At 36.7% G+C, this 24,847-nt stretch overlaps 1 protein-coding gene across 1 annotated transcript in view; it reads left to right on the plus strand.

Moving 5' to 3' along the window:
* Nucleotides 1-24,847, plus strand: part of CFAP47 (cilia and flagella associated protein 47) — an 849,402-nt gene that overhangs the window by 184,961 nt on the left and 639,594 nt on the right. The window contains 2 exon segments of the mRNA XM_043993472.1: nucleotides 2,683-2,892; nucleotides 22,482-22,582. Coding sequence (XP_043849407.1) covers nucleotides 2,683-2,892; nucleotides 22,482-22,582 — 311 coding nt within the window.

Below are 24,847 nucleotides of genomic sequence, written 5' to 3' on the forward strand. Positions count from 1 at the left end.
TTGGCCATTGTCAAATGGTTCAGCGCCATAAACTGACATGATTTTGTCAATGGAAATGACATTAAAGAAGAGAAATTGCCATCTCAGCCTTGTTGCTGCCCCCTAATGATCGTGGCACTTTTCCATGGGACTTGCAGCTGAACCTTTCTATATGTATCCCTCATTGGAATGTGACTTCCTTGAGAGCATAGACTGCCTTGCTTTTTTATTTGTAGCCCCCAAATCTAGCACAATGCTTTGCACATAGTAAGTGCTTAAAAAGTTATTTATTCATTTATATTAGTATTAATATTTATATTAATATACAAAATTTTATATTCAATGCAATTATATGATTACATAAGGCTATATTGGCAGTATTATATTTCAACAGAACAAATATTCTGTTAATGGTGATAATAATCCTTTTCTAAAACAATTAGTGTATGAATTAGATATTTTTCTTTACTTATGTCTATTTTCAGATATTTAAATTATTTTTGAAATTTTGTATATCCATGGCTTATATATGTTTTTAAATGACTGTGAGAGTGTTAGAACATAGAGAAGGTAAGTAATCTATAGGAAACTAGAACTTGTGATTTTTTTTTTTTAGTGAGGCAATTGGGGTTAAGTGACTTGCCCAGGGTCACACAGCTAATAAGTGTTAAGTGTCTGAGGCAGGATTTGAACTCAGGTCCTCCTGACTCCAGGGCTGGTGATTTATCCACTTAGCCACCTAGCTGCCCCCTGAACTTGTGATTTTTTGTTTTTAAAAATATCCTCATTTGCAAGGGCTAGTTGAAAATTTTCCAAAGTTAATTGGCATTAACAATGAAAATATTACAAATTTGTCCATGAACTTTTGTTTGAATGAATTACTTCTTATAAAGAGTTCTAAAACAGGCTAATGGGACAGGTAAGTCAGTCCAGCTGAAGGGTATCATGAGGGAGAAGGGAGACAGGTTGACTAGGAGAGGCAAACCACCACCACTAGGTCCTTCCCTGGGATCCAGATGGTTTGATTTCAAGAGCTTTAGGAATAGAAGTCCTCCCTCCCCCAACCTGCTCATGAATAATCCTGCTTCTAGCCTGGGCCCCATAGCCATCCCTAAGAGAAGAAATCACTGTGGAGGAGCCCACCTTCCTCACCACCACCTTCCTCACCACCACCACCCTCACCACCACCACCCTCACCACCACCCTCACCACCACCACCCTCACCACCACCACCCTCACCACCACCACCCTCACCACCACCCTCACCACCACCCTCACCACCACCACCACCACCACCACCACCACCACCACCACCACCACCACCACCACCACCACCACCACCACCACCACCACCACCACCACCACCACCACCACCACCACCACCACCACCACCACCACCACCACCACCACCACCACCACCACCACCACCACCACCACCACCACCACCACCACCACCACCACCACCAACACCACCACCACCACCACCACCACCACCACCACCACCACCACCACCACCACCACCACCACCACCACCACCACCACCACCACCACCACCACCACCACCACCACCACCACCACCACCACCACCACCACCACCACCACCACCACCACCACCACCACCACCACCACCACCACCACCACCACCACCACCACCACCACCACCACCACCACCACCACCACCACCACCACCACCACCACCACCACCACCACCACCACCACCACCACCACCACCACCACCACCACAACCACCACCACCACCACCACCACCACCACCACCACCACCACCACCACCACCACCACCACCACCACCACCACCACCACCACCACCACCACCACCACCACCACCACCACCACCACCACCACCACCACCACCACCACCACCACCACCACCACCACCACCACCACCACCACCACCACCACCACCACTGCATGAGGAGATGTGGCCTGGCACCTGCTTCTGTCGATACAGTAGCTTCAAGAGCATAGAAAAGAAAATCCATGCTACTAAGGTCCAAGCTTGGAAAGTTGGTTCAACATCAGAGACTAATACAGTTTTATCAGTGTAAATGGCATGAAAGATAATATGTTAATATCATCTTTTGTGCTGAATCCTGAGGATCATGGAAACTTTACATTCAGATTGCAACTGAATCCCTCTATATATGAGTTCCTTGAGAGCAGACTGTTTTAATTTTCTGTTGATATTTGCAGCACTTAGCACATAGTAAGTACTTAATAAATGCTTTTTTCCTCCCTCCCTCTCTTTCTTCCTTTATAACTTTATTTCATTTATTTAATTAGTTAGAGACACATAAACATTTCAGGTAAAATAAACTAAGATTTTAGAAGTAGAAGTATTTTTCATTGTCCCAAATAAAATATTAAAAAATATTTAAGAAGAGTAATGTTAAGGCTAATGTTATGTTTATAATTATGCTAATCTTAAAATGTCTGGTTTCTTTGTTGATATACAGCGAAGTTTTAGTTAGTCTAAGGAGATTTAGAATAGTGATTTTGCTTATTTATAGTAGGTTGTTATAATCCTACTATAATGCATACATAGAAAATAATATTGTCAACTTTCTTGGTAAATATTTTGTTCATGAGCATTATTGATATGATAGTACAAAGCAAATTGGTAAATGAAAGAGAATCTAATATTTAGTCCTTTCAAACTAACAGTTATGATTCATTTGAAAACAGGAAATCAGCAGTCTATGCCCGAGTTCCAACAATTAAGCTTTATGATGGTGTTATGATAGATGTCCTTTCTGTGGATTTTCCAAATGGCAAAGATATTGAAGTCTCACCAGATGGAATAAATACAGGACTAATTTCTCACATCAGTTTCAAATCAATGAAGCCAGTGTCTTTTTCAGCTGATGTGCTATTCTTGGATGAAGAAAATAATTGGTAAGGTGTTTAAATATGGATTATTTTTGGCACTGATGTGCTTATCAAAGGGAAAGAATATTATAAAGTTAGAAAAAATTCCTAACAATATACCATTTAATATTATAAGATAAAGCCTAAAATATAACTTTGCTTTCAGGATCATTATTGAGAAAAGCAGCAAAAAATTGTAAGCTGTACTTTCTTCTAATTATTTTTTAATCAGTGGTAGATTATAAAAGAAATTTAAGAATCTTTGATATGGCAAAATGAAAATGAAAACATTTTAATTTGTAGTATATTTATTTTACCTTCTATTTTGTGTCTGTCTGTTGAAATTCTTCATTCAAGAATCACTCAATCAGCAAGCATTTCTTGAATAATTACTGTGTCATGCTCTGTGATAAGGACCATGGATACAAATACAAAAAGAAATGGTCCCGTAAATTCATACTCCTTCTCCTCCTCCTTTCTCTCTGTCTGTCTCTGTCTCTCTCCATATGTATACACACAATAACATACAAAATTAATACAAAGTAATTTTGTGGTGGGAGGCACCAGAAACTGGAGGGACCTGGGAGAGTTTTGTTCAGAAAGCATAAGGTTAGCTTTGAAGAAAAGGTAAAAGTAATCAGGGAGTGAATTCCAAGGTAGTGCAATGGCATGGAGTATTGGGAGGCAGAATATTATGTGTAAGAAATAGCAAGAAGGCCTGTTTGACTGGACCATAAAGTGTGTGAAGGGGAATAATACATAAGTTTATAAAGGTAGGCTGGATGGAGTCAGGCTACACAGTACTTTAAATGCCAAACACAGGAGTTTGCATTTGATCCTAGAGGTAATAAGGAACCAGTGGAGTTTATTAGGTATTTCAGTGATTAGATTTGTGCTTTAGGAAATTCACCTGGGCTGCTATGTGGAGAATAGATTGGAGATGAGAGACACTAGCTTTAGGGAGGCCAGAAAGTATTTATCATAACTTTCTAGGTGAGAGGTGCTCAAAGCCTGAAATAGGGAAGGTAGTCATTTGAGTGGGAAGTAGCAGGTAGTTTCAAGAGATGGCATGAAAAAAAAGAAATGGCATGGAGGCTGAATCAGTAAGTCTTGGCAATTGATTGGATTCGTGGAGTGAGAGAGAATGAGAAGTTGAGAATTACTCCAAGGTTGGAAGCCTGTCTTATTCAGAAGTATAATTCAGAAGAAAGGGGCAGGCTTTTGTGGGAAAATTTAATTTTAAATATGTTGAGTTTGAAGTGCCTTTAGGACATTATTTTAAATCTAGCCTAATAGGCAGTTGGTGATATGATATTGAAGCTACAGAGAGATTTGAGGGTTAGATATATACATCTAGAAGGTCTTTATATAGAGATGATAATTAAACTCATGGGAGTGGATGAGGTCTGAAGGGACACTGTAAAGAAAAAGAAGAATATTCAGGATAGACCCTTGGGGCATACACAAAGTTAGAGGGAATAATATGAAAAATGGTTTAGCAAAGCAGTCTGAGGAGGAAGAGTGGGTGAAAATGAAGGAGGAAAACTAAGAGAGAGTATTTTTATGAAAAAAGAGGAGAAAGTCTATGGAAGAAGGTGGTCAACAGAGTGTATGCTATAGAAAAGGTAAAGGCCTCCTTGCTGTTCCTTGAAACAGACACTCCATCTACTGACTCCTTGCACATTCATTAGTTGTCTGCCATGCTTGGAACTGCCTCCTAACTTGTCTCTACCTCCAGGCTTCTTTGACTTCTTTCAAGTCTCACCTAAGGTCCTATCTTTGTTCTATAAAAAGCCTTTCACATCCTTCATAATCTTTTTTTTTTTGGTGGGGCAATGGGGGTTAAGTGACTTGACCAGGGTCACACAGCTAGTAAATGTCAAGTGTCTGAGGCTGGATTTGAATGCGGGTCCTCCTGAATTCAAGGCTGGTGCTTTATCCACTGTGCCACCTAGCTACCCCACACATCCTTCATAATCTTAATATTTTCCCTCTGTTGGTTGTATCCAATGTATCCTGCATTTATCTTATTTTTTTTATTCCTGTTATATGCATGCTATAACATGGTTGTTTTTTTTTGGGGGGGGCATTTTTTGGTATCCCCAGTACTTAGCACAGTATTGACACAAAGTAAGTGCTTAATAAATGTTTATCGGCTGGCTGTTAGACTCATTAACTTTAGTCTACTTGTTTCAAGAATGGAGTAGTAAGGAAAAAAATTGGTTTAAAGTTCTTGCCTGAATCATGATTCCCTGTAACTTGTTTATCTGCCCTGAAAACAGAATTACCTGTAAACAAGAGATAACTGAATACTTTAACAGCTTAAAATGTAAATAATTAATTTATATCTTGTACCTCAATAAATCTTATAACGGTAGGTAACATTGTAATATATCATATTTAGAGGAATATTCATGAAGTTTGTCCTCAATCCTCAAAGGATTTAAAAAACCTATTGAGTCTGATAACTAAATATAAGATGATATAATGCTAAATTTTAAAAACTTTTCTATATAATGAAGAAGTAGGTTATCAAATCTTGTTATGGGGTCATAAACCTTTTTACTACTTAATAAACCTTGCTATGCTTCCTCTCATTAAAATAATAGATAGGCATAATTACTAACTTAAGAATTAATGATTTTAAAAAATGATTCAATAAAACAACATGCAATAAAGAAACACCAAAGACTGACCTATACATTAACTCATTGATGTAGAAGCCTTTATTGCAAATACATTTTACTCTTAGTTGACTGATTTTGAGTTCCGTTTGTGTCTGTTAAAATTGATTTGTCCAAATAAATTCATATTAATGAAGGCACAGGAAATTTTGAATAGTCTAGAAAAGGCTGTAAGGGAATGATGCAGATGCATGTCTTAGGCTTTATGAAGTTCTTAATGAGAGGCAAAGTCTGGGATAAAGAAGTGGCCTTGGCGGGGCAGCTAGGTGGCGAAGTGGATAAAGCACTGGCTTTGGATTCAGGAGGACCTGAATTCAAATCCAGCCTCAGACACTTGACACTTAACTAGCTGTGTGACCGTGGGCAAGTCACTTAACCCCCATTGCCCTGCAAAACACAAAACAAAACAAAACAAAAAGAAACAACAAAAAAAAGAAGTGGCCTTGGGACCAGGAGACTTGGGTCCAACTCTCACCTTTGACACATCCGAACCATAACCCTCAGCCATTCATTTAATCTCTCAGTTATTGTTTAATTGTTTCAATTGTGTCTCATTCTTCATGACCCCATTTGGTGTTTTCTTGGCAATGAGACTGGAGTAGTTTTGTATTTCCTTCTCCGGCTCATTTTATAGATGAGAAATTGAGGCAATTAAGGCTAAGTGAGATCCCCAGGGTCACACAGATAGTAAGAATCTGAGGCTGGATTTGAACTCAGAAAAATAAGTCTTCCTGGTTTGAAGTCCAATACTCTATTCATTATACCCCTCAGCTGCCCAGCCTCTCAGTATGCGGCAGAAAACTTTTGCGTTTTGGAAACAGTGCCAGGCTTTATGTATAGAGGAAATTTCTCATGGGATACTTTCTACAGTGATAAAATCATGAATCTGGTATGAATAAATGTGGTTACAAAATTCCTTCATACCCTAATTTCTTCAACTGCAAAAAATATAAATTAAATTAGCATCTGCTTTTTATATACTTACCTAGAAAGTTAGGATTACATAGAGATAGGGAAAGGCATCGGGCATGTGATTTCATAGATGATTAAAAAGTTTTGAATTTCTTTGAAAGGCATAATGTAGCTAAGTTGTTAGAGCAAACTAAGAAGCATTTGTTATTCTTTGAATGGAATAGGAGGTATAGGAGTCCACTGGGTCTTCTTTCTTTGAGAACTCTATCTAGTTATTGCTCCAGTCCAATTGTTGTGCACCATGGAATAATGAGGACAGTCACCTCAGAGATTGAAGACATTCTTAGGTACAGTCCAGTGTGACCACTTCATTTTGCAGAATAAGAAACTGAAGCCCAGTGGTGACTTGCCTAAGGTGAGACAACTAGCTTAATGGCAGAGTCCCGAATATACCCTGGATGTCCTGATTTCAGCTCCTGGAGCATGAATTGTTGGCGGCTAACATTAGAGTAGGGTCTTGAAACCGGATGATACATTGTAACTGGGGTACATTTTATGGTTCCAAGAAGTGGAAAATCTGGTAAATGTTTAATTACTCTTCTACTCCCTACCATGAAGTTTCTCAGAGAGAAAGAAGCAGCTGTAAAGATAAAAGAAGTAATGCTTCTGTGAGGCCCATTTCTGTTTCCTAAAAAAAAAAAAGGAATTGTTCTGATTTCTCCTTCCTGGAATAATGGAAGGTAATAGTAAGCATGTGTACATTCTGTAAAGAAAATAATCGCTGAGTATGGCATTATTCATAAAGTCACCGAATTATGGCATCAATTTACTGAGTTTTTATCTCTCACAAAGGAGGACATAAAATTTCGTGTTACTGAAATTAAATAGTAATTTAGAAGACAACTAATAAACCAAAAACATTCCATTTCTTTGCTTTTATCACTTAGTCTTAGTGGTCTAGCGTTCTGAAAATAATCTAGTTGGAAGTGTTTGCCCTGCAATGTTGAATGTTCTTTAGGATTTAATGTGGACTCTTAGTTTTGGCAAATCTGCAGACTGAAAGCTGATACTGTAGGTGATAAATTTAGGTGATGAGAGCCTATGTGTTCTTATTGATTCCCAGTCAATAAGAAGAGATAGTCAGCACTCTGTCATAGAAAGGATGCTGGATTTGGAGTTATGGCACCCGCGATTGAATTCTACCTGTGAGCTTGACCAATTTACTTCAAATGTAAAATGAAGATTTTTTACTAGATGACCTTAAGGTTCCTTTAGCTCTAAATCTATGATCCTTTCACAATAGAACACATTTTGTTTTCTGTATTTGCTAACTTTAGACTCAGAATTTTAGACTTGGAAATGACCTTAGAAATCATTGAGTCTAACTGCCTGATTTTATAGATAAGGAAATTGAAGTGGCCTCAAATTAAGTGACCTTATCAAACTCATAGGTATTTTAAGAATGAGAATTTGCACCTAGGCTTTTGGGATTCTAAGGTCAGCATTTTATTCTACTACACTGTGACCTTTCTATTCTATTATAGTGTCTGTGGCAGGAAAGAGTAAGGGGTAGGGAGAGGAGGTGCATATTGGCTCTGTTTTAGCAGTTGCCTGTCAAAGTCATTACTAGGAATTTTTGCTCCTAGGGCAAATATCATAATCCACACTCACAACCCACAAGCAACAGGAAGCTTATCTTAAGTGGAGGAACTGTGGTAAACACAGAAACCCTGGGAAATTGTCTATATTTGGTCATTAGGGCAGGGTTGGGGGGGGGTGTGGAGCTCAACACTATTATCTGATAGTTTTCTATTTATTTTTTGCTAACTAAATGATAAAGTTATTACCCCCTGCCCCTACATTACTGAATGATCACAAATTCTGTCAGCACTCTCTAAACTCCATGCTTTGGGACAAAGCCACAATGGTCCCACCCCAGTTATAGTTTTGCTACCTATGTGACCATCATCTTAGTTTGGGAATATTACAAGGTGAAGGAGATCACACGTTCTGATCTTTACCTTTCAACTTCAGATTTTACAGTATAAATTTCCAACTCTCAAATTAGTGGAGCCATATAATTTTTTTCTTTTCTTTTCTTTTCTTTTCTTTTTTTTTTTGAGGACACTGGGGGTTAAGTGAATTGCCCAGGGTCACACAGCTAGTAAGTGTCAAGTGTCTGAGACTGGATTTGAACTCAGGTCCTCTTGAATCCAGGGCCAGTACTTTATCCACTGCGCCACTTAGCTATCTCCCATATAATTTTAATTTTAAACTTGCCATCCAATCCAGTATTTTTTACATTTACTATGGTAGATTCTAGAAATACAAGAAAGGAGACTGTGATTTTCCTCAAGGGCTTACATTCCATCTGGGGAAACAACAGGCAATAATTGAACCTATGGGAGCTGATAAGGCCACCAAGAGAGAATGTGTAGAGAAAAAAGAGAAGAGAGTCAATAGAGTCTTAGAGTATATCTACAGTTTGGTGATGGAACATAGAAAATTGTACAGGAAAGGGAACTGAGGAGTTGTCCAATATTTAAAAGAACTAAGAGACAGCAGTGTCACAAAAACCCAGAAAACCTTTCTGGGAAAAGAGTGCCAAAAATGTCATATGCTACAGAATGGTCAATAAGGATAAAGATTGAGAAAAGGTCAATGGACTTGACAATAAAGAGATCAATGGTAACTTTGGAGAGAGCAGTATCAATAGAGTGATTAGTTTGGAAGTCAGGCTGCAAAGTGTTGATAAGTGAATGAAAGGAGTACAAGTAATCTCTGTGTAAAGTCTACTTTATTTGTTACTCACTATCTTCTTAATTTGTTTTTTGTTTTTGTTTTTATTGGTTTATTTTAATAGTATTATTTCTTGAAACTTATTTCTCATAATCAAATATGATCTGGCATCTTCTAGCATAAAGAGGTCTGAAAAATCAAATTATTCTAATTATAGAAAGGGTCTTGTGGTAAAAGAAAATAGTTTACAAATCTTGGAAAGAAGAGGACAAAAAATTGGATAATTGAAGAAAATAACTTCTTAGATTTCTCTTAAGCTTGATACTAATTATGTCTTCTATTAATTTAATTACATTTATTAAATTCATCTAGCTATTTTATTTAATATCCCTAATTTCATGTATCTTGACTGCTTAATGACATTTAATCCTGTCAAGTTTTATGTGAAGTTTGAACATTTTAATTGCTTCACAGAAAAAATTACCAAGATTTAAAAAAGAATCAATGAAAAATATTTCAAAATTTAAATAGGATTATTTAAATTAATTTTCCACTAGTAGAATTTTATTATAAAATTATACTTTAAAATGTCAGGAATATTTTGAAGCCTTCATTTTTATTATAGATGCACTACTTCTATGCAATGACTTTGTTCTTATATACATATTTTTATGAAAATTGGAAGTTTTTCTCTTTCCTTTTGATAGATATTTATATAATATTCATTGTAGAAGGCCAATCATAATGATAATCACTGTGACATATGCAGTAGACATGACATACTTAAAAATAAGCTAGGGAAATGTGATTGATTAGTATATATATCTTACATGTTTAACTCATATTTTTTGGACTAGCTTTAGAGCAAACTGAGATGTCTGGCAGAAATCATGTTTAAAAGGTTTCTTGAGATATCAGTGACTCTATATAAGTTAAGACTAACCACCTAAAAGTCATATAGGAAAAATAGATACTCCTTTTATTTTTAAATACCCTTTGTATGGAAGGTTCTGTAACACAATATTAGTAATTTATTCCTTCCTATCACATCCTCCAATCCGACAAGTATTTCCTAAATGGTTAAACATACACTCTGCTAGGCACTGGAAATGCAAACTCAAGATGAAGAATAGGGCCTAACCTCAAGGGGCTTACATTTTTACTGGGGGAATGTAACTTAGAAACAGATACATATGACACAAGTCAGTAAATCAGTCTGAGTGATAAGGAAAGAGTACTTAGCTAAGGGAATCAGGAAAGGCTTGCCATAGGAAATAGCACATGAATTGAGACTTGAAACTAGGAATTCTAAGAGGGAGAGGTGATGAGAGGGTGGATTTTGTGTATAGGAGATGTTCTGTCCAACAGTATGTATGAAAGTAGGAGACTGAGTGCTAAATTCAGGGAACAGCAAATTGGAAATTTGAATGTAATGTGTTATATTTAAAGGGAGCTATGTGGATAAGCCTGAAGAAGTAGGCAGGAAACAGCTTGTGAAGGAAGGACTTTAAATGACAGAGGAGTTTGTATTTTATTTTTAAGGCCTCAGGGAGCCACTGAAGTTTCTTGAGTAGGAGAATAACATTGATTTGTCTTGGGAAAAATGTTTTAGTCACTGAACAAAGGATGGATTGGAGATGAATAGAGACTAGAAGCCAAAGTCTGATTAGAAGACAGTGGCAATAATCCAGGTGAGAACTAGACTGTGTAAGTGAAGAGAAGGGAATGGAAATAAATGATGTTGGAGGATAGAATCTATGAGATTTGACAACTGAGGAGTCAAATATAACACCAAGGGAAAGAAACCAGAAGACTGGAAGGAAAGCAGTGCTTTTGACAGAAAAGTGAAAGGGCAGAAGAAGAGTGGATTTGGAGGTAAAAATAATCAGTTCTGTTTTGAATATTCATTGGATTGGGGTGGACAGGCTATTCCAACAGTCCAGACATGAGGTGATGAGGGCTGATTTAGACTGGTGGCAGTGTCAGAGGACAGAAGGACGTGTATTTAAGAGATGTTGCAACTGTGAAATCAACAGGCCTTGGCAATGGATTTTATGGAGGATGAGAGAGAATGAGGAATGAAAGATGTGTGTTAGCGTGAGGGACTGGGGAGATGGTGCAGTCTTCTATAGCAATTGGGAAGGTAGGATGTGGAAGATTAAAGGGGAAAGATGAGTTCTGTTGGGTCTATATTGAATCTAAGATGTCTGCTGGATATCCAATTTGAAAAGTCCGAAAGGCAGATGGAATTGTGGGATTGGAGGTCAGTAGAGAGATTGGTGCAGGAAAAGTAGATTTGAGGATCACAGGCACAGAGATGGTAAATGAATTCATTGGAACTGATGAGAACACCAAATGAAAATATAGAGGGAAAAGAACAGAGGGCATAATGAAAGAGAGATGCTGGCTATATTCTAACGTCAATTGTAATACCAAATAGAAGAAACAGTTTAATGAAAATGAGCTTATTTTTTTTTCTAAATGTCTTTATGCCATCACAGTTGGAGTTTTAAAATTTTGGTTATCAGCAGGCTGTGAATGTTGATTCACATAATATATTTAATGGCTATTGCCTCTTTCCAAAGTTCTTGGAAATAAGCATTAAAGACATATGTGTGCAAACAGCCAGAACAGTTAATGGTTCATATAGCTAACAAATTAATTTTGACTCAGCTTTATTAGGTGTTGTTAGTAAGTTTGCTTTTGGCTAGGCAAACCATCTACTAGGGTGCTTTCCACATTGGCTGGGATCCTAGTAGATGCTGTCCCTATCACAAAAACTAATTATAATATGTAAGGAATTTTAGCTCTGCATGGGGAGTAATAAGAGGGGAAACTATTTGCATTTACCAAGATTAAACAAAAAATCTATGCTCTATGCTCCTTTTATTTTTAAATAACCTTTGTATGGAAGGTTCTGTAACATAATATTAGTAATTTATTCCTTCCTATCACATCCTCCAATCCAACAAGTATTTCCTAAATGGTTAAACATACACTCTGCTAGGCACTGGAAATGCAAACTCAAGATGAAGAATAGGGCCTAACCTTAAGGGGCTTACATTTTTGCTGGGGGAATGTAACTTAGAAACAGATACATATGATACAAGTCAGTAAATCAGTTTGAGTGATAAGGAAAGAGTACTTAGCTAAGGGAATCAGGAAAGGCTTGCCATAGGAAGTAGCACAAGAATTGAGACTTGAAAGAAACTAGGAATTCTAAGAGGGAGAGGTGATGACAGGGTGAATTTTGTTTAGTGCCATTGAAGTGGTTGGTCTCTGAGGATTTTTGATCAAAGGTGTGACATGATGAGATCAATAAAGAATGGAGGTGGCAGGATCTGTTAGGAGGATATTAATTATTATTGGTAGATAGAAACAAGAGCCTATACCACTACTATTAGTCCTCCTTCTCCTACACATTTATATAATGTTTTATATACATTTTTTAAAAACTGGATTTTTACAACATTTCCGAAGTACAAACTACTATTATCATCCTCATTTAAGATCTGAGAGAACTGAGAACCAAAGAGGTCAAGTGAACATGGAAGTGGGAAATTTGTAGACAATGGCAAGATTAAGCGTATGGTCATGTTTGTGTGCAGATGAGGTGAAGTGAAGGCTTGGGCAATGAAAATTAAATGATCAGGAACTGGGAAGTTAGGTATTTGATATACATTGAAGTTCTCAATTATGAGGGCAGGATTTGGAAAGGAGGATTTGGACCAGATAGTGAACCTTGAGGAAGGAAGGAGGATGTCTTGGGTTTTGGTAGGTATCAGCTACTAGAATCTTGATTGTGTGATAAATTTGGATTAAATGCACCTCAAGGGAGGAGAGATCATTATGTGATTGTGGTAGAGAGTCTGGAAGTGGCAAAGAAGAACAAGGAGTACTCTGACTTTCCCACTATTACTATTGAGATAGTAAAGCATTCTTTTATTTGGACATTCTGCTTGTACTTAATTGTAAAATTATTCTGTTCTTTGCACTTTAGGTATTGAGAATCTCTTAACCCATATTATTTCCTTGATTAAAAAACTTTTTTGAGGGGCAACGAGGGTTAAGTGACTTGTCCCAGGTCACACAGCTAGTACGTGTCAAGTGTCTGAGGTTGTATTTGAACTCGGGTCCTCCTGAATCCAGGGCTGGTACTTTATCCACTGTGCCACCTAGCTACCCCTAACCCATATTATTTCTTTATTGTATTCTGAGTTGTCTTCCATTTATTCCTATCTCTGGCTCCAGTTTCTGGATTGGGACTTTGTGTCAGTGCCTGGCTTTATACTCTCTTGCATTTGTGAATGGAGGTAAGTTATGTATTGTCCCCGGTACAATCTGAATATGTTTGATAGTGTTCTGCTACAACTTTTAATGGGGTGGCTAGTTCCTATTCCTATTCCCTGTCATCTTCTACAAACCCTACTGGGACAGAGAGCTGGACTGGTATATGGGATTATGGTTCAATCTCTGCTTCAATCCCTGACTTTGGTCTCTATATTCCCATGGTCCTATTCAGTCACTGCCCTTGGCCCCCTATTTGTCTCCTCCTGGTGTGTAGTCACCTTGTGCATAGTCTTTGTCCCCTTCTCTGGCCCTTTTAAGTCTATGAGATTCTGGAGATCATACTGGCATTTGGCTTTTGCCTCACTGACATCTCCTTGCCCAGTCTCCAATCTTTCCCAGTATGATGTGTGAAAAGCTTGAGAGACATAATTTCTGGATAATTATCCATTTTATTAATTATGACTAGTGAGTAATTGATAAAAGGATTGGTCATTTGGCCAAAGACAGATCATGGTGGCCTATTGACATTCACATGCCTTTGGAAGAATCCTGTTCTTGACAGACTGCAATCAACTCTTTCAGTTAATGGTGAGTGAGAAGAATTAATATTATAATGAGTTGTGGACCTATTCTAATGAGAGGCTGGGGGATTAGAGGCACTGGTCACTCATACCACTTCTACCTAGGGTAATCCAGACAAAGGGGCTTCACCTCTATTACAATGGCTCTGATTTCACCTGGACTAAAATATCTTTATCATTTGATCAGATCTAAAACTTTTCTAGTTGGCTGGGGTCTGAATAAGATTGAGGAGACTGTTAAATCCAATCTCATCATGAGCCCTATTCTTCAGAGACTGATTCAACTTAGTAGAGAATGAAGAAATAGATAGGGAAAAAATCCTGGATATACTCAATGGTAAATGGTTATTAATATGAGAGAAATAATAATTTCTCTCACCAGATTATATGTTTGTCCCCTATAGTGAAATGGACAGGACTTTAAATTCTATTACCTGGTGATCACAGCCATTTCAGGTTCTCCTATGGGGTGTCTGACACTGCTCAGACTTTTGTCTATCTTTTTGTATATTACTGAATGGATAGAGGAATTTATTGTTTCTAAGATTTGCTTTTCTTATATCACCTCTTCATTTTGTAAACTTTAAATCTTTACTAGGATATTTATCAAGGTAACCAGAACAGGCTAACATCTTTCTCTTTGTCACCTTTGCCTGTAGTCCTCACATCATCTATACTCTATGACCAAGCTTTTTCATTCATACATTAAACAAAGCACCAGTAAGCATTTATCAAGCAATTATTATGGCATAGATACTTTAAAAAATTGGTCACCAAGGGACAGGAAAATAATGTGCACACATACAAATAAATATAAACATATTTTAAAGGATGTGAAACAAAATTTCTTTCAGACTTTAAGTAGCACAGATTATAAAGGAATATCAATTTTAGTTGCCCATTTGCATAAAAAGAAATCAGAAAGTATTTGGGGATTGATGAAGGCAATGCACTTGACTTTGTGACTTTTCTCTACCACTCACTGAGGGATAGACTGAAAGTTAACACACAAATTAGCCAACCCAGATGAGAAGGTAGCTGGGGAATTGAGTTGAGTCAGTGAGAGCAGTGAAGAATCTGTCCTGGATGTGGGATACTGTTCAGGAGATGACGAGCATTAGAGTTTAGACCCTTGTTGGTCTTCATACTTAGACATCAATTCCTTCAAAGGCTGAATAGCAATGCCCAAGAACAGGAATTTCATTAAACCAATTGCTGGAGATGGTGATGACTAGAGATAATCAGTGGAACAAAATTCAGTGGAGAAGTATCCAGAAAGTTCTAGGGGAGCAGCATCCCCTGGAAACTGTGTGATGTGGACATGTGTCATGACACCGGTGATCACAAAGCTCTGCAATAACAGAGGTTTAAGTTGTCCTTCCTTGTATGTGCCATGGCTACATGTCATCCCTTCTTGTTTGCTTATTCTTTCCACTGATATGTTTATTTTTAGAAGTGTATGCCACATATTAATGGAGAAATGTGTTGCTACTCTTTTTATAATGCCTATTCAGGAAATGACTTTGCTTTGAAGTAATTTTATCCTCTCCTCTGTATAACTAACTAGAGAAAATGAAAACACTGGTAGGGAGCTCATGAGTTATAGTTTTTGTTACACAGAATTATAGAGTACTTTCAGCTTGGGGGGCAGATACCACTCTTGGTGACCCAGCTTATCCATCTGAGGTGCGAGGATAGCTTAAAGGGGTGCTACATATACATCTGTAATATTTTTTTGAGGAGAAGAGGCAATTATAGTTAGGGAGATCAGGATGGCCTTCACAAAGGTGGTAGCTTTTGATCTGAGCTTTGAAGGGAGGCAGCTAGGTGGCTTAGTGAATAGAGCACTGGGCCTGTAGTCAGAAAGAGTTGAGTTCAAATCAGGCCTCAGACACACTGTGTCAATGGGCACTACTACCTTTGTGTCCCTGGGCAAGTCACTTACCCCCTATCCACTGGAGAAGGAAATGGCAAACCACTCCTGTATCCTTGCCAGTGAAATCTCATGGACATTATTGGCATGCTGTGGTTCACAGGGTTATGAAGAGTTGGATATGACTGAGTGACTGAACAATAGCAAGTATTCTAAGAGAGAGAAATGTGGAGAAAGGTCATATCAGGCATGGAAACAACGTGTGCAAACACAGGGAAGTAGGAGGTGAGTTCATGTGGAAGGAAAACCTAAAGGACCAGTTTGATTGGACCATTTACTTTTTGAAGGAAAGTACTATATAAAATGCCTGACAGAGTAGACTGGAGCTGGATTGTAAAGAATTTTAAATCCTGGTGATTGAAGTTCATATGTGATCTTAGAAGCAACAGGGAGCTACTGAGCTTTTCTGAGTAGGGAAGTGACATGGTCAGCTTTGGGCTTTAGGAATATTATTTGCTAGCTATGTATAAAATAGATTGTAAAGAGTAAAGATGAGGCAGGGAGAACAATTAGCAGACTATTGTAGTAGGCCAGGTGAGAGGTGATATGAGGGTCTGGATAGGGATGGTGGCCATGTTAATAGAGTAGAATGGATGCAAGAGATATTATGCAGGTGAAATTGTCAAACTTTGATAACAAATTGGATTGGGACAGGGTAAGGGAATGCAAGAGAAACTTAAGATGACTCTGATAAGGCCAAAGACAGAAAGATCCCACATACACATGTCTTTCACTATTTCTGCTTTGTTTATAATATACATTAGCCTACTCACAACATCATTCCTTTGCAATCCAATCTGTTCTGCTCATGCTCAATTCTAGACTCTGTGTATCTTTAATTGCCATCCAAAATACATGTATATATGTCAAGTTGATTTTTAGTCTCATCCAACTCTTTGTGACCCATTTGGAATTTTCTTGGCAAAGATACTAAAGTAGTTTGCCATTTCCTTTTCCAGCTTATTTTACAGATGAGAAAACTGAGGCAAACAGGATTAAGTGATTTGAGGTTTAAGTGACTTGCCCAGGGTCACACAGCTAGGAAGTGTCCGAGGCCAGACTTGAATTCAGGAAGATGAGTCTTCCTGACTCCAGGCTGGGTTCTATCCACTGCATAATATAGTTGCCCTCGATATATATCTATATATATATATATATACACATATGCAAATGGTTATATACACACACATATAAATACACATACTTAATATACATGTTTATGTATAGAGAAATATAGACAGACACATACATAATAACTATGTTTCTAGTGATATAGCTGCTTATTATCTGTACCATAGCCATTTTTACCCACTCGTATTTTTCTGTATAGATGGTTAGGCTGAGCTCTTTTGAATGATTGAGTCTCTTTTAGGAAATTCTGTAGTGTTATGGGATTTGATGCAAACAACATAATGCCACCCACAAAAAGGAGCACATGGAGGATTTCATTGTCTATATGGAATTTCTTTCCCTTCTAGTATATTCTGAATTATGTTATCCTGTTCATAGAAATTATCGATTTTCTAGTTTCTCCTTTACTTTTTGTGTCATTCATGAAAGGTCTGGCTTCTTCAATTTTAAATTTGATCTCCCTTTTTAACTTTCCCTTCATGGGTCTCAACCAACCAAACAATCAATTAACAAGCATTTTAAAAGCAGCAATTATATGTCAGACCCTGTGCTAGACTCTGAGGATATAATTACAAATTTTGAAATAATATCTTCTTGTAACAAGCTCAGTTCCTAATAGAAAAGACAACCACTTCCTTATATACAAAAGGCTGGGACAAGGACAAGGTGATCTCTAATGTTTTTTCCAACATTAAATCCAATGATTTTGGGGCTCAGGTTTTGTCAAGATCGATAGAAATTTTAGATAAATATTTCATATCATCATATAATTTTATAGAAAAATAATTGACCAAATGAAGATAGAAATATTGATAACAATGCTATAACATAAATTTACTAACTAAATTTTAAAATTATGATTAAGGAAATGAGTTATCAAAATAATTTAAAAAATCTATATTTGAGGAGGAAAGAGTTCTATTGGCACAATATTTGCCAAAATAATATAAATATGTTTTGATTTCTCCCCTTAACCTATGGTTAAAATGGTCATATTTTCTAAATATAGTCATCATATAATCTCTGGAGTTTTTATTTAATGAGGGGATTTAATTTTTCATGTTGTGAAAATATTGGTACTACAGTGTCAAACTATTTTTAGAATTCCGTTATTAGAGTCCCTATTATAGCAATCAGTAACATGTTGATTATCCATCTGTCCCTCCCTTCCCCCATTCCTCCCTCCCTCCCCCCCCCTTACTTGATTGGAATACATTAACAGTGTCAGGATTGCTGGGACAAAGGGTATGAATAATTTAATAACATTTTTCAAATAATTCTTGATATTTGTTCAAAATAGTTTAACTAATTCATAGCTCCACTAACTTAATTAGTGTGCCTGTCTTTGCTTAGCTCTTTGAACACTGATGATTCCATATTTTATCATCTCTTTCACTTTTTTTTTTTTTGGTGAGGCAATGGGGGTTAAGTGACTTGCCCAGGGTCACACAGCTAGTAAGTGTCAAGTGTCTGAGGCTGGATTTGAACTCAGGTCCTCCTGAATCCAAGGCCAGTGCTTTATCCACTGTGCCACCTAGCTGCCCTCTCTCTTTCACTTTTAATAGGTATGAGGTGAAACCTTAGAGATCTTGTAATATACATTTTTCTTATTAGTGATTTAGAAACTTTTTTTCAAATATTTGTTTATGATTTGAATTATTTTTTTGATAACTTCAACCTTTGTTCACATGAATGGGGGAATGAATCTAATTCTTTCATATTCATGCTAATTCTCTCTATATGTGGCCCTTTATTCAAAGTATTTCATGTGAATATTTTTCTACTTTTCCTTTTTCTGCTTGCATTGATTCTGTCTGTGTAAAACTTCAAAACATTTTATATAACCAAAATTGTATTTTTATTTCTTGTAAACTCTCCTATTCCTTTTTTCATTTAAAATTTTCTGTCTGCTAAAGATCTGTAAAGATTGTCTTTCTGTTCTTTAATTGTTTTACAACATTATTTTTAATATTTGGATGACATATCCTTTTAGAGATTATTTTGGTAAAAGATGGGAGATTCACATTCTCGGGATTATTCTTGATTTTTCATTCTCTTTACACTCCAGATCCAATCGGTTGACAAATCTTCACACTTCTCCCTGCACCACAACATCTCTTTACTTCTCTTTATTTATACAACTGCCAATTTAGGTTAGGTTATCATCTTCTCTTGTCTATATTATTGCATTGGTCCCTAATTGTTCTCCCTGCCTCAAGTCCTTCCATACTCTAATCCCTTCTCTACCAAAGTGATTTTTCTTAAGTTCAGATAGGATCCTGTTATTTTTACTCAATACACTTTAGGTCCTTTCTTTATTGCCTCCAAAACATTGCCCCAATCTAGTGTTCCAGCCTCATTTTATATTTTCCCCCTACCATGTGGTTTGATTTGGCCAGACTGACCTTTCTGATCATCAGAGATAACACTCTATCTCCCTCTCTGTCCCTATTGTGCTGGTCATTTCCCCCAGTTTAGAAGTCATTCCCTCCTTACCTTCACCTCAGATAATCCCTCTTTTTCAAGACTCGGCTCAAGTCCTTCCTAAAACATCCTTTCTAACCCAAAATTGGTAATAATCTCTCCTACTTTGTCTTTTCTCTATTTTTATTCTGACATGTTGATGTTTTCCCTGATGGAATATTAATTTCCTGAGATGAGAGAGTTTTTATAGAGACCAGCACAGTACCTGACACATTGGTTCTTATTTTTTTTAATTAATAAAGTATTTTATTTTTTTTCTGTTACAAAAAATTTTTTGTACAAACAGAAGCAATGCATCCAAAATTAGAAGGGAGGCAGAAAGCTGGGAAACAATTTTTGAGGCCAGTACTTCTGATAAAGGCCTCATCTCTAAAATTTATAGGGAACTAAATCAAATTTATAAGAACACATTGGTTCTTATTAATGCATATTGATGGGTTGTTTTAGATGCTAGTCTAAACCAAAAAAAAAAGTTTGGGGGCCAAACTGCGGTATAATTTTCTCAGAAGGTTTTTTTTTTTTTTTTTTTTTTGCAGGGGTCAAATAGGGATTCCTTATCCCATTGGTTTCATTTCTTGAGTTTATAAAATATTAGGACACTGCATTTTTAAATTTCTAGGTCTTGCTCATTCTTTTCTGATGATCTATTTTCCTATTTTTTTTAGAGATAAAGATAGGGATTGGACCTGTAATTTCATTAGTATGGGGAATTCTAAGATAAAGAGCTCCCTTTTCCTATGTAGGTCAGCATGTTCACTGCAACTTATAGTCTTAGAGTTGCCTTGATCACTATGAGCCAAAGTGAGTTCCAAAGTCAGAATTTATCAGATGGCTTAAGCCTAGGTCCTCCTGCTTAGATGTCAGGGATGGATGAATTTTATTGCTACTAGATTTTATCTCCCCACTAGAACACAGCATCTCAGCGGAAAAAGGTGGTTTAGCTGGGCTTGTTCTTGACAAGGAGTAGAGGGGTGATCTGCTGAATAGTCCAGTCCAGGCAGGGTTAGAAGCATTGCTCAGAATCTGTGCTGGATAGGTCTATTTCTCTTTCATCCTGTGGACTCATTGTTCAATGGGCACTTATAGCCTCAGAGTCAGCTGGGTACTTTGCTTTTTAATCTGGGCTATTATAATGCTTTTATCAGCTACTCTGTTCTTTCAGAAAGAGCAGAGACCTTTTTTATCTTAGGACGGACAGAGATCTCTTCACTCTTGCTTTCTCAGAACTTCTACTCAAGAGGTTTGTCACTTCCCAGGTAGAGGTTAGGAGAGGTAAAGCTTCTCTTATTTGATAATTCTTTTGAATTAAATTGAGTTGTTGCAAGGAGGGACCTCACCCACATTTATGATGACAACATGCAGTTTCCTATTGTATCTTATGCAAATAAGTGTCTGGAGCTGAAGATACTGTGACAATCTGTGTCCTGTATCAAATTAATTGTGTCTATTAGTCTTTCCTTATTAAAGCATTAGAATCCCTTCCAAAGTTTGGAATGCTTTAAACTCTTACAGCTGGAACATGGAGTACATCAATCGATCGATCAATCAATCAACCAGTCAGTAAATATTTATTAATTGTCTATTGTATTAGGCCATTAGGCTAGATGCTGAATATAAAAACACAAAAATGAGAGTTACTTTCCTCATGAAGCATATATCATACTAGTATATGAATTATGCCAAGGAATCAAACTAGCATATTAGATTTGAATCAGATAATGGAAGATTTTGCATGTCAGCTTAAAAAGTTTATATTTTATTTCGGTAACTAGTGGAGAGCCACTGAAAATTTCAGGTCAGGGAAATTTTTCTATGTATTGGGAAAACTACTTTGGCAGTGCTTTGAATTATGGATTGTAGTGTATGTGTGTGTGTGTGTGTATGTGGGGGGGAGCTGGAGGTGAGGAAAGAAGTTAGTAGTCTAGGCAAAAGTTGGTGAGTTCCTGAACTAGGGAACTGGGTAGGCTTTCACATGAATTGGCAATTGATTCAAAGGTGTGTGTGTGTGTGTGTGTGTGTGTGTGTGTGTGTGTGTGTGTGTGTATGTGTGTGTGAGAGAGAAAGAAAGGGAAGACAGGGATGATTCCCATGATTCATGTTTGAATACTTGGGGAGATGAGTAACAAACATCAAATTAAACATGAAAATTAGGTAGAGGAAAGGGTTTAGGAGCTAATAATGATAACAATAATCCTTTATATACAAAGTTAAGGTTTTTTTAAAAAAAAGATTGGTTATTTTAGTTTCAGATGGTATAGATTTAAGGTGTCCCAGTAAGAGAGATAGAGGCTTCAGATTCATTTGCATAAAGGCTATAATTGGAGCTATTGGGATAGCTGAGATTATACAACGAAAGAAGAGAAAGAGGACAAAAAGAAAAGCAGGAGCTTGGCATGAACAAAAAACGGAATAGATTTATGTTCAACCTAAGAACTTCCTAATAGAGACAGGCAGAAATAGAACAGGCTTCCTTGGGAGGCAGAAGGCCTGTCGCTAAACGTATTCAAGCAAAACATCTATTAGAGATATTGGAGAAAGTAAGATGATTTAACTTTAGAGTCTATTCTGATTTTAAATTTCCCATATCCTAAGAGTACGTGAGATTCATATTTATGATACATATAAAATATATGACTATTTTAAACTAAAACTTAAATCTAATTTCCATTGTGTTTTAAAGAATTTTAAGAATTAAACATTTAATTTTGAACATTTTATGTGATGCTTTATATATATTTCCGTTTTAGATTTAGGAATAATTCATGCTTTGAATACTATAAAATATATTTAAATACTGTCACTAAGTGGGAAAAATATTATAATGCTAATTCCATAAGTACTGCAATTTTCTTTTGCATTTAGGTTTGCCATGCAGATTACTGCAGTAGCAGAAAACTGCATACTTACTATTTATCCATACCTGGCATATCACTTTGATGATCAAAAAATTATGTTGAGGCAAGGTAAGTTATTTATTTTAGTGTAATTTTTAACCTACCAGTATTTACTTGGTATTTAAGAGAGAGATACTATGCTAAAATAAAAGAGATAAATCCATTTCTTATCATTTATGTTTGACTCATATTGATTGATTGTGTACTGTGAACAATAATTATAAAAAAGAGATAATGGATAGATCAATTTGACAATATGCAAAACAGCATTATCTCACAAAACCACTATGAATAGTGAAGATTTCTGTAGCCAGGTCCACTCTTTCTTTTAGAAGTCATTAATAGGGGCAGCTAGATGGCGCAGTGGATAGAGCACCGGCCCTGGAGTCAGGAGTACCTGAGTTCAAATCCGGCCTCAGACACTTAATACTTAACTAGCTGTGTGACCCTGGGCAAGTCACTTAACCCCAATTGCCTCACTAAAAAAAAAAAAAAAGAAAAAGAATTTAATAATAGAAGTCATTAATAGTAATGATCAACAATAGTTATATAGGATCTTAGAGTTTACAAAGCACGTTACATATATTATCTAATTAGAACTTCACCACAACTTGTTGAGGTAAGTATGTTGGACATTGTGGACTCTTCCATGACCTATATGACCTTTTGCAAGTACCTCAAACTTTCTAGGCCTCAGTTTCCCTACCTGTAAAATGAAGGATTTGGGTCAGTTTGCCTCTCAAGTTCTTTCTCACTGTGAAGTCTGACCCTAATTGAACAAATGAGGAAACTTCAGTGCTCATAGTGACATTGCTAGTAAGGGTGAGAGAGAAGATTTGAATCCAGGTCTTCCAGACTCTAAGTCTAGCACTCTATCTACTATCTTTTGCTGCCTCTGAAAGAAGTGTGATTTGGTTTAAGTCAGGTATGTCTGTATTAGCACAGTTTAAAGAAAATTTATATGCATGTAGTTTTGCATTGGTCCTTCGAGTACTTAATTAGTAATAAGAATAGTTAACAACTTTGTATGCTATAATGGTACTATAATGTTGTGCTTCTCTTGGTAATGAAGAAATTGGAATTCTGAAAGATAAAGTGACTTACCCAGGATCATGTAGTAACATACAAGTGTTTGAGGCAGGATTTGAACTCATTTTTCTGATTGAAGTACAAAGATCGATATATCCATAATGCTGCCTACCTGCCAGCCCCAGATAAAAGCATGTAGTAGGATATTTTTCTTCAGTGCTATTCCCTTTCCTGTGGCATTGCCTTCTTCAATACATTTTTTTAAAATTTTTTGGTGGGGCACTGAGGGTTAAGTGACTTGCCCAGGGTCACACAGCTAGTAAGTGTCAAGTGTCTGAGGCCGGATTTGAACTCGGGTCTTCCTGAATCCAGGGCCCATGCTTTATCCACTGCATCACCTAGCAGCCTCCAAATACATTTTAATGAAATAAATTTAATCCAAGGTAACATAGTGTAGTATTGCTGGAATTGGCACCAGTTGATTTAGTAAACGTAACTACCTGTGTGCCATGGGACGTTAATTTACTTTCCCTAAAATCCCTTTCCTCATTTTTATAATTCAGATTTTGTCTATATTGTTTTCTATAAGGTTTCTTTAGATATACCCTTATGTGTACTGAATTGGAGGGCTTTTATTTAATAACAAAACAAGACAACTATGCAAAAGATGTACAAAAAGAAAATGACTGACCCCCTTTCCTGAAGAAATTTACATGCTAATAAAGAAATATGATATGTATGCACACAATTATAATGAAAAGTAGAATGTAATCAATGAAAAAGAGACTTCCATAAAAATGTTATTAGAAATTTGAGGATGGAGAGATCACTTTTAGGCAGAGGGATCATAGAATCAATGAACCAATTAAGACTTACAAGAGTAGGTGGCATCTGAATTTGTCCTTGAAGGAGGGATTTCAGGTTGAAATAGATGCAAAGTGGGCTGAGAGAAAAGAAAACCATGAGTCTAGTGTTATGGAAATCAAGAGAGAAAAGAGTACCAAGAAGATAAAATGTTCATCAGTGTCGAATGTAGTAAAAAAGGGAAGAATTAATATGACAGAAAAAAAGGCTATAGGATTTGGTGATAAGGAGGCTATTATGAAACTTCATGTAAACCACTTTTTGCAACAACATATGGTATAAGACCCTCCACTTTGAGCAGAGGAACAAAGAAAAGGGTAGAGTTCTTTATAGATAATTGAGCAATTTTTAAATGTCACAGACTTGGTTAGTAAAAAAAGTTTGGTTGGTGACTAGATTTTTATATCATAATTTATTTATTTATTCATTCATTTATTCATT

The sequence above is a fragment of the Dromiciops gliroides genome, chromosome 3 (assembly GCF_019393635.1).
Source record: "Dromiciops gliroides isolate mDroGli1 chromosome 3, mDroGli1.pri, whole genome shotgun sequence".
In the NCBI taxonomy this organism is placed as follows: domain Eukaryota; kingdom Metazoa; phylum Chordata; class Mammalia; order Microbiotheria; family Microbiotheriidae; genus Dromiciops; species Dromiciops gliroides.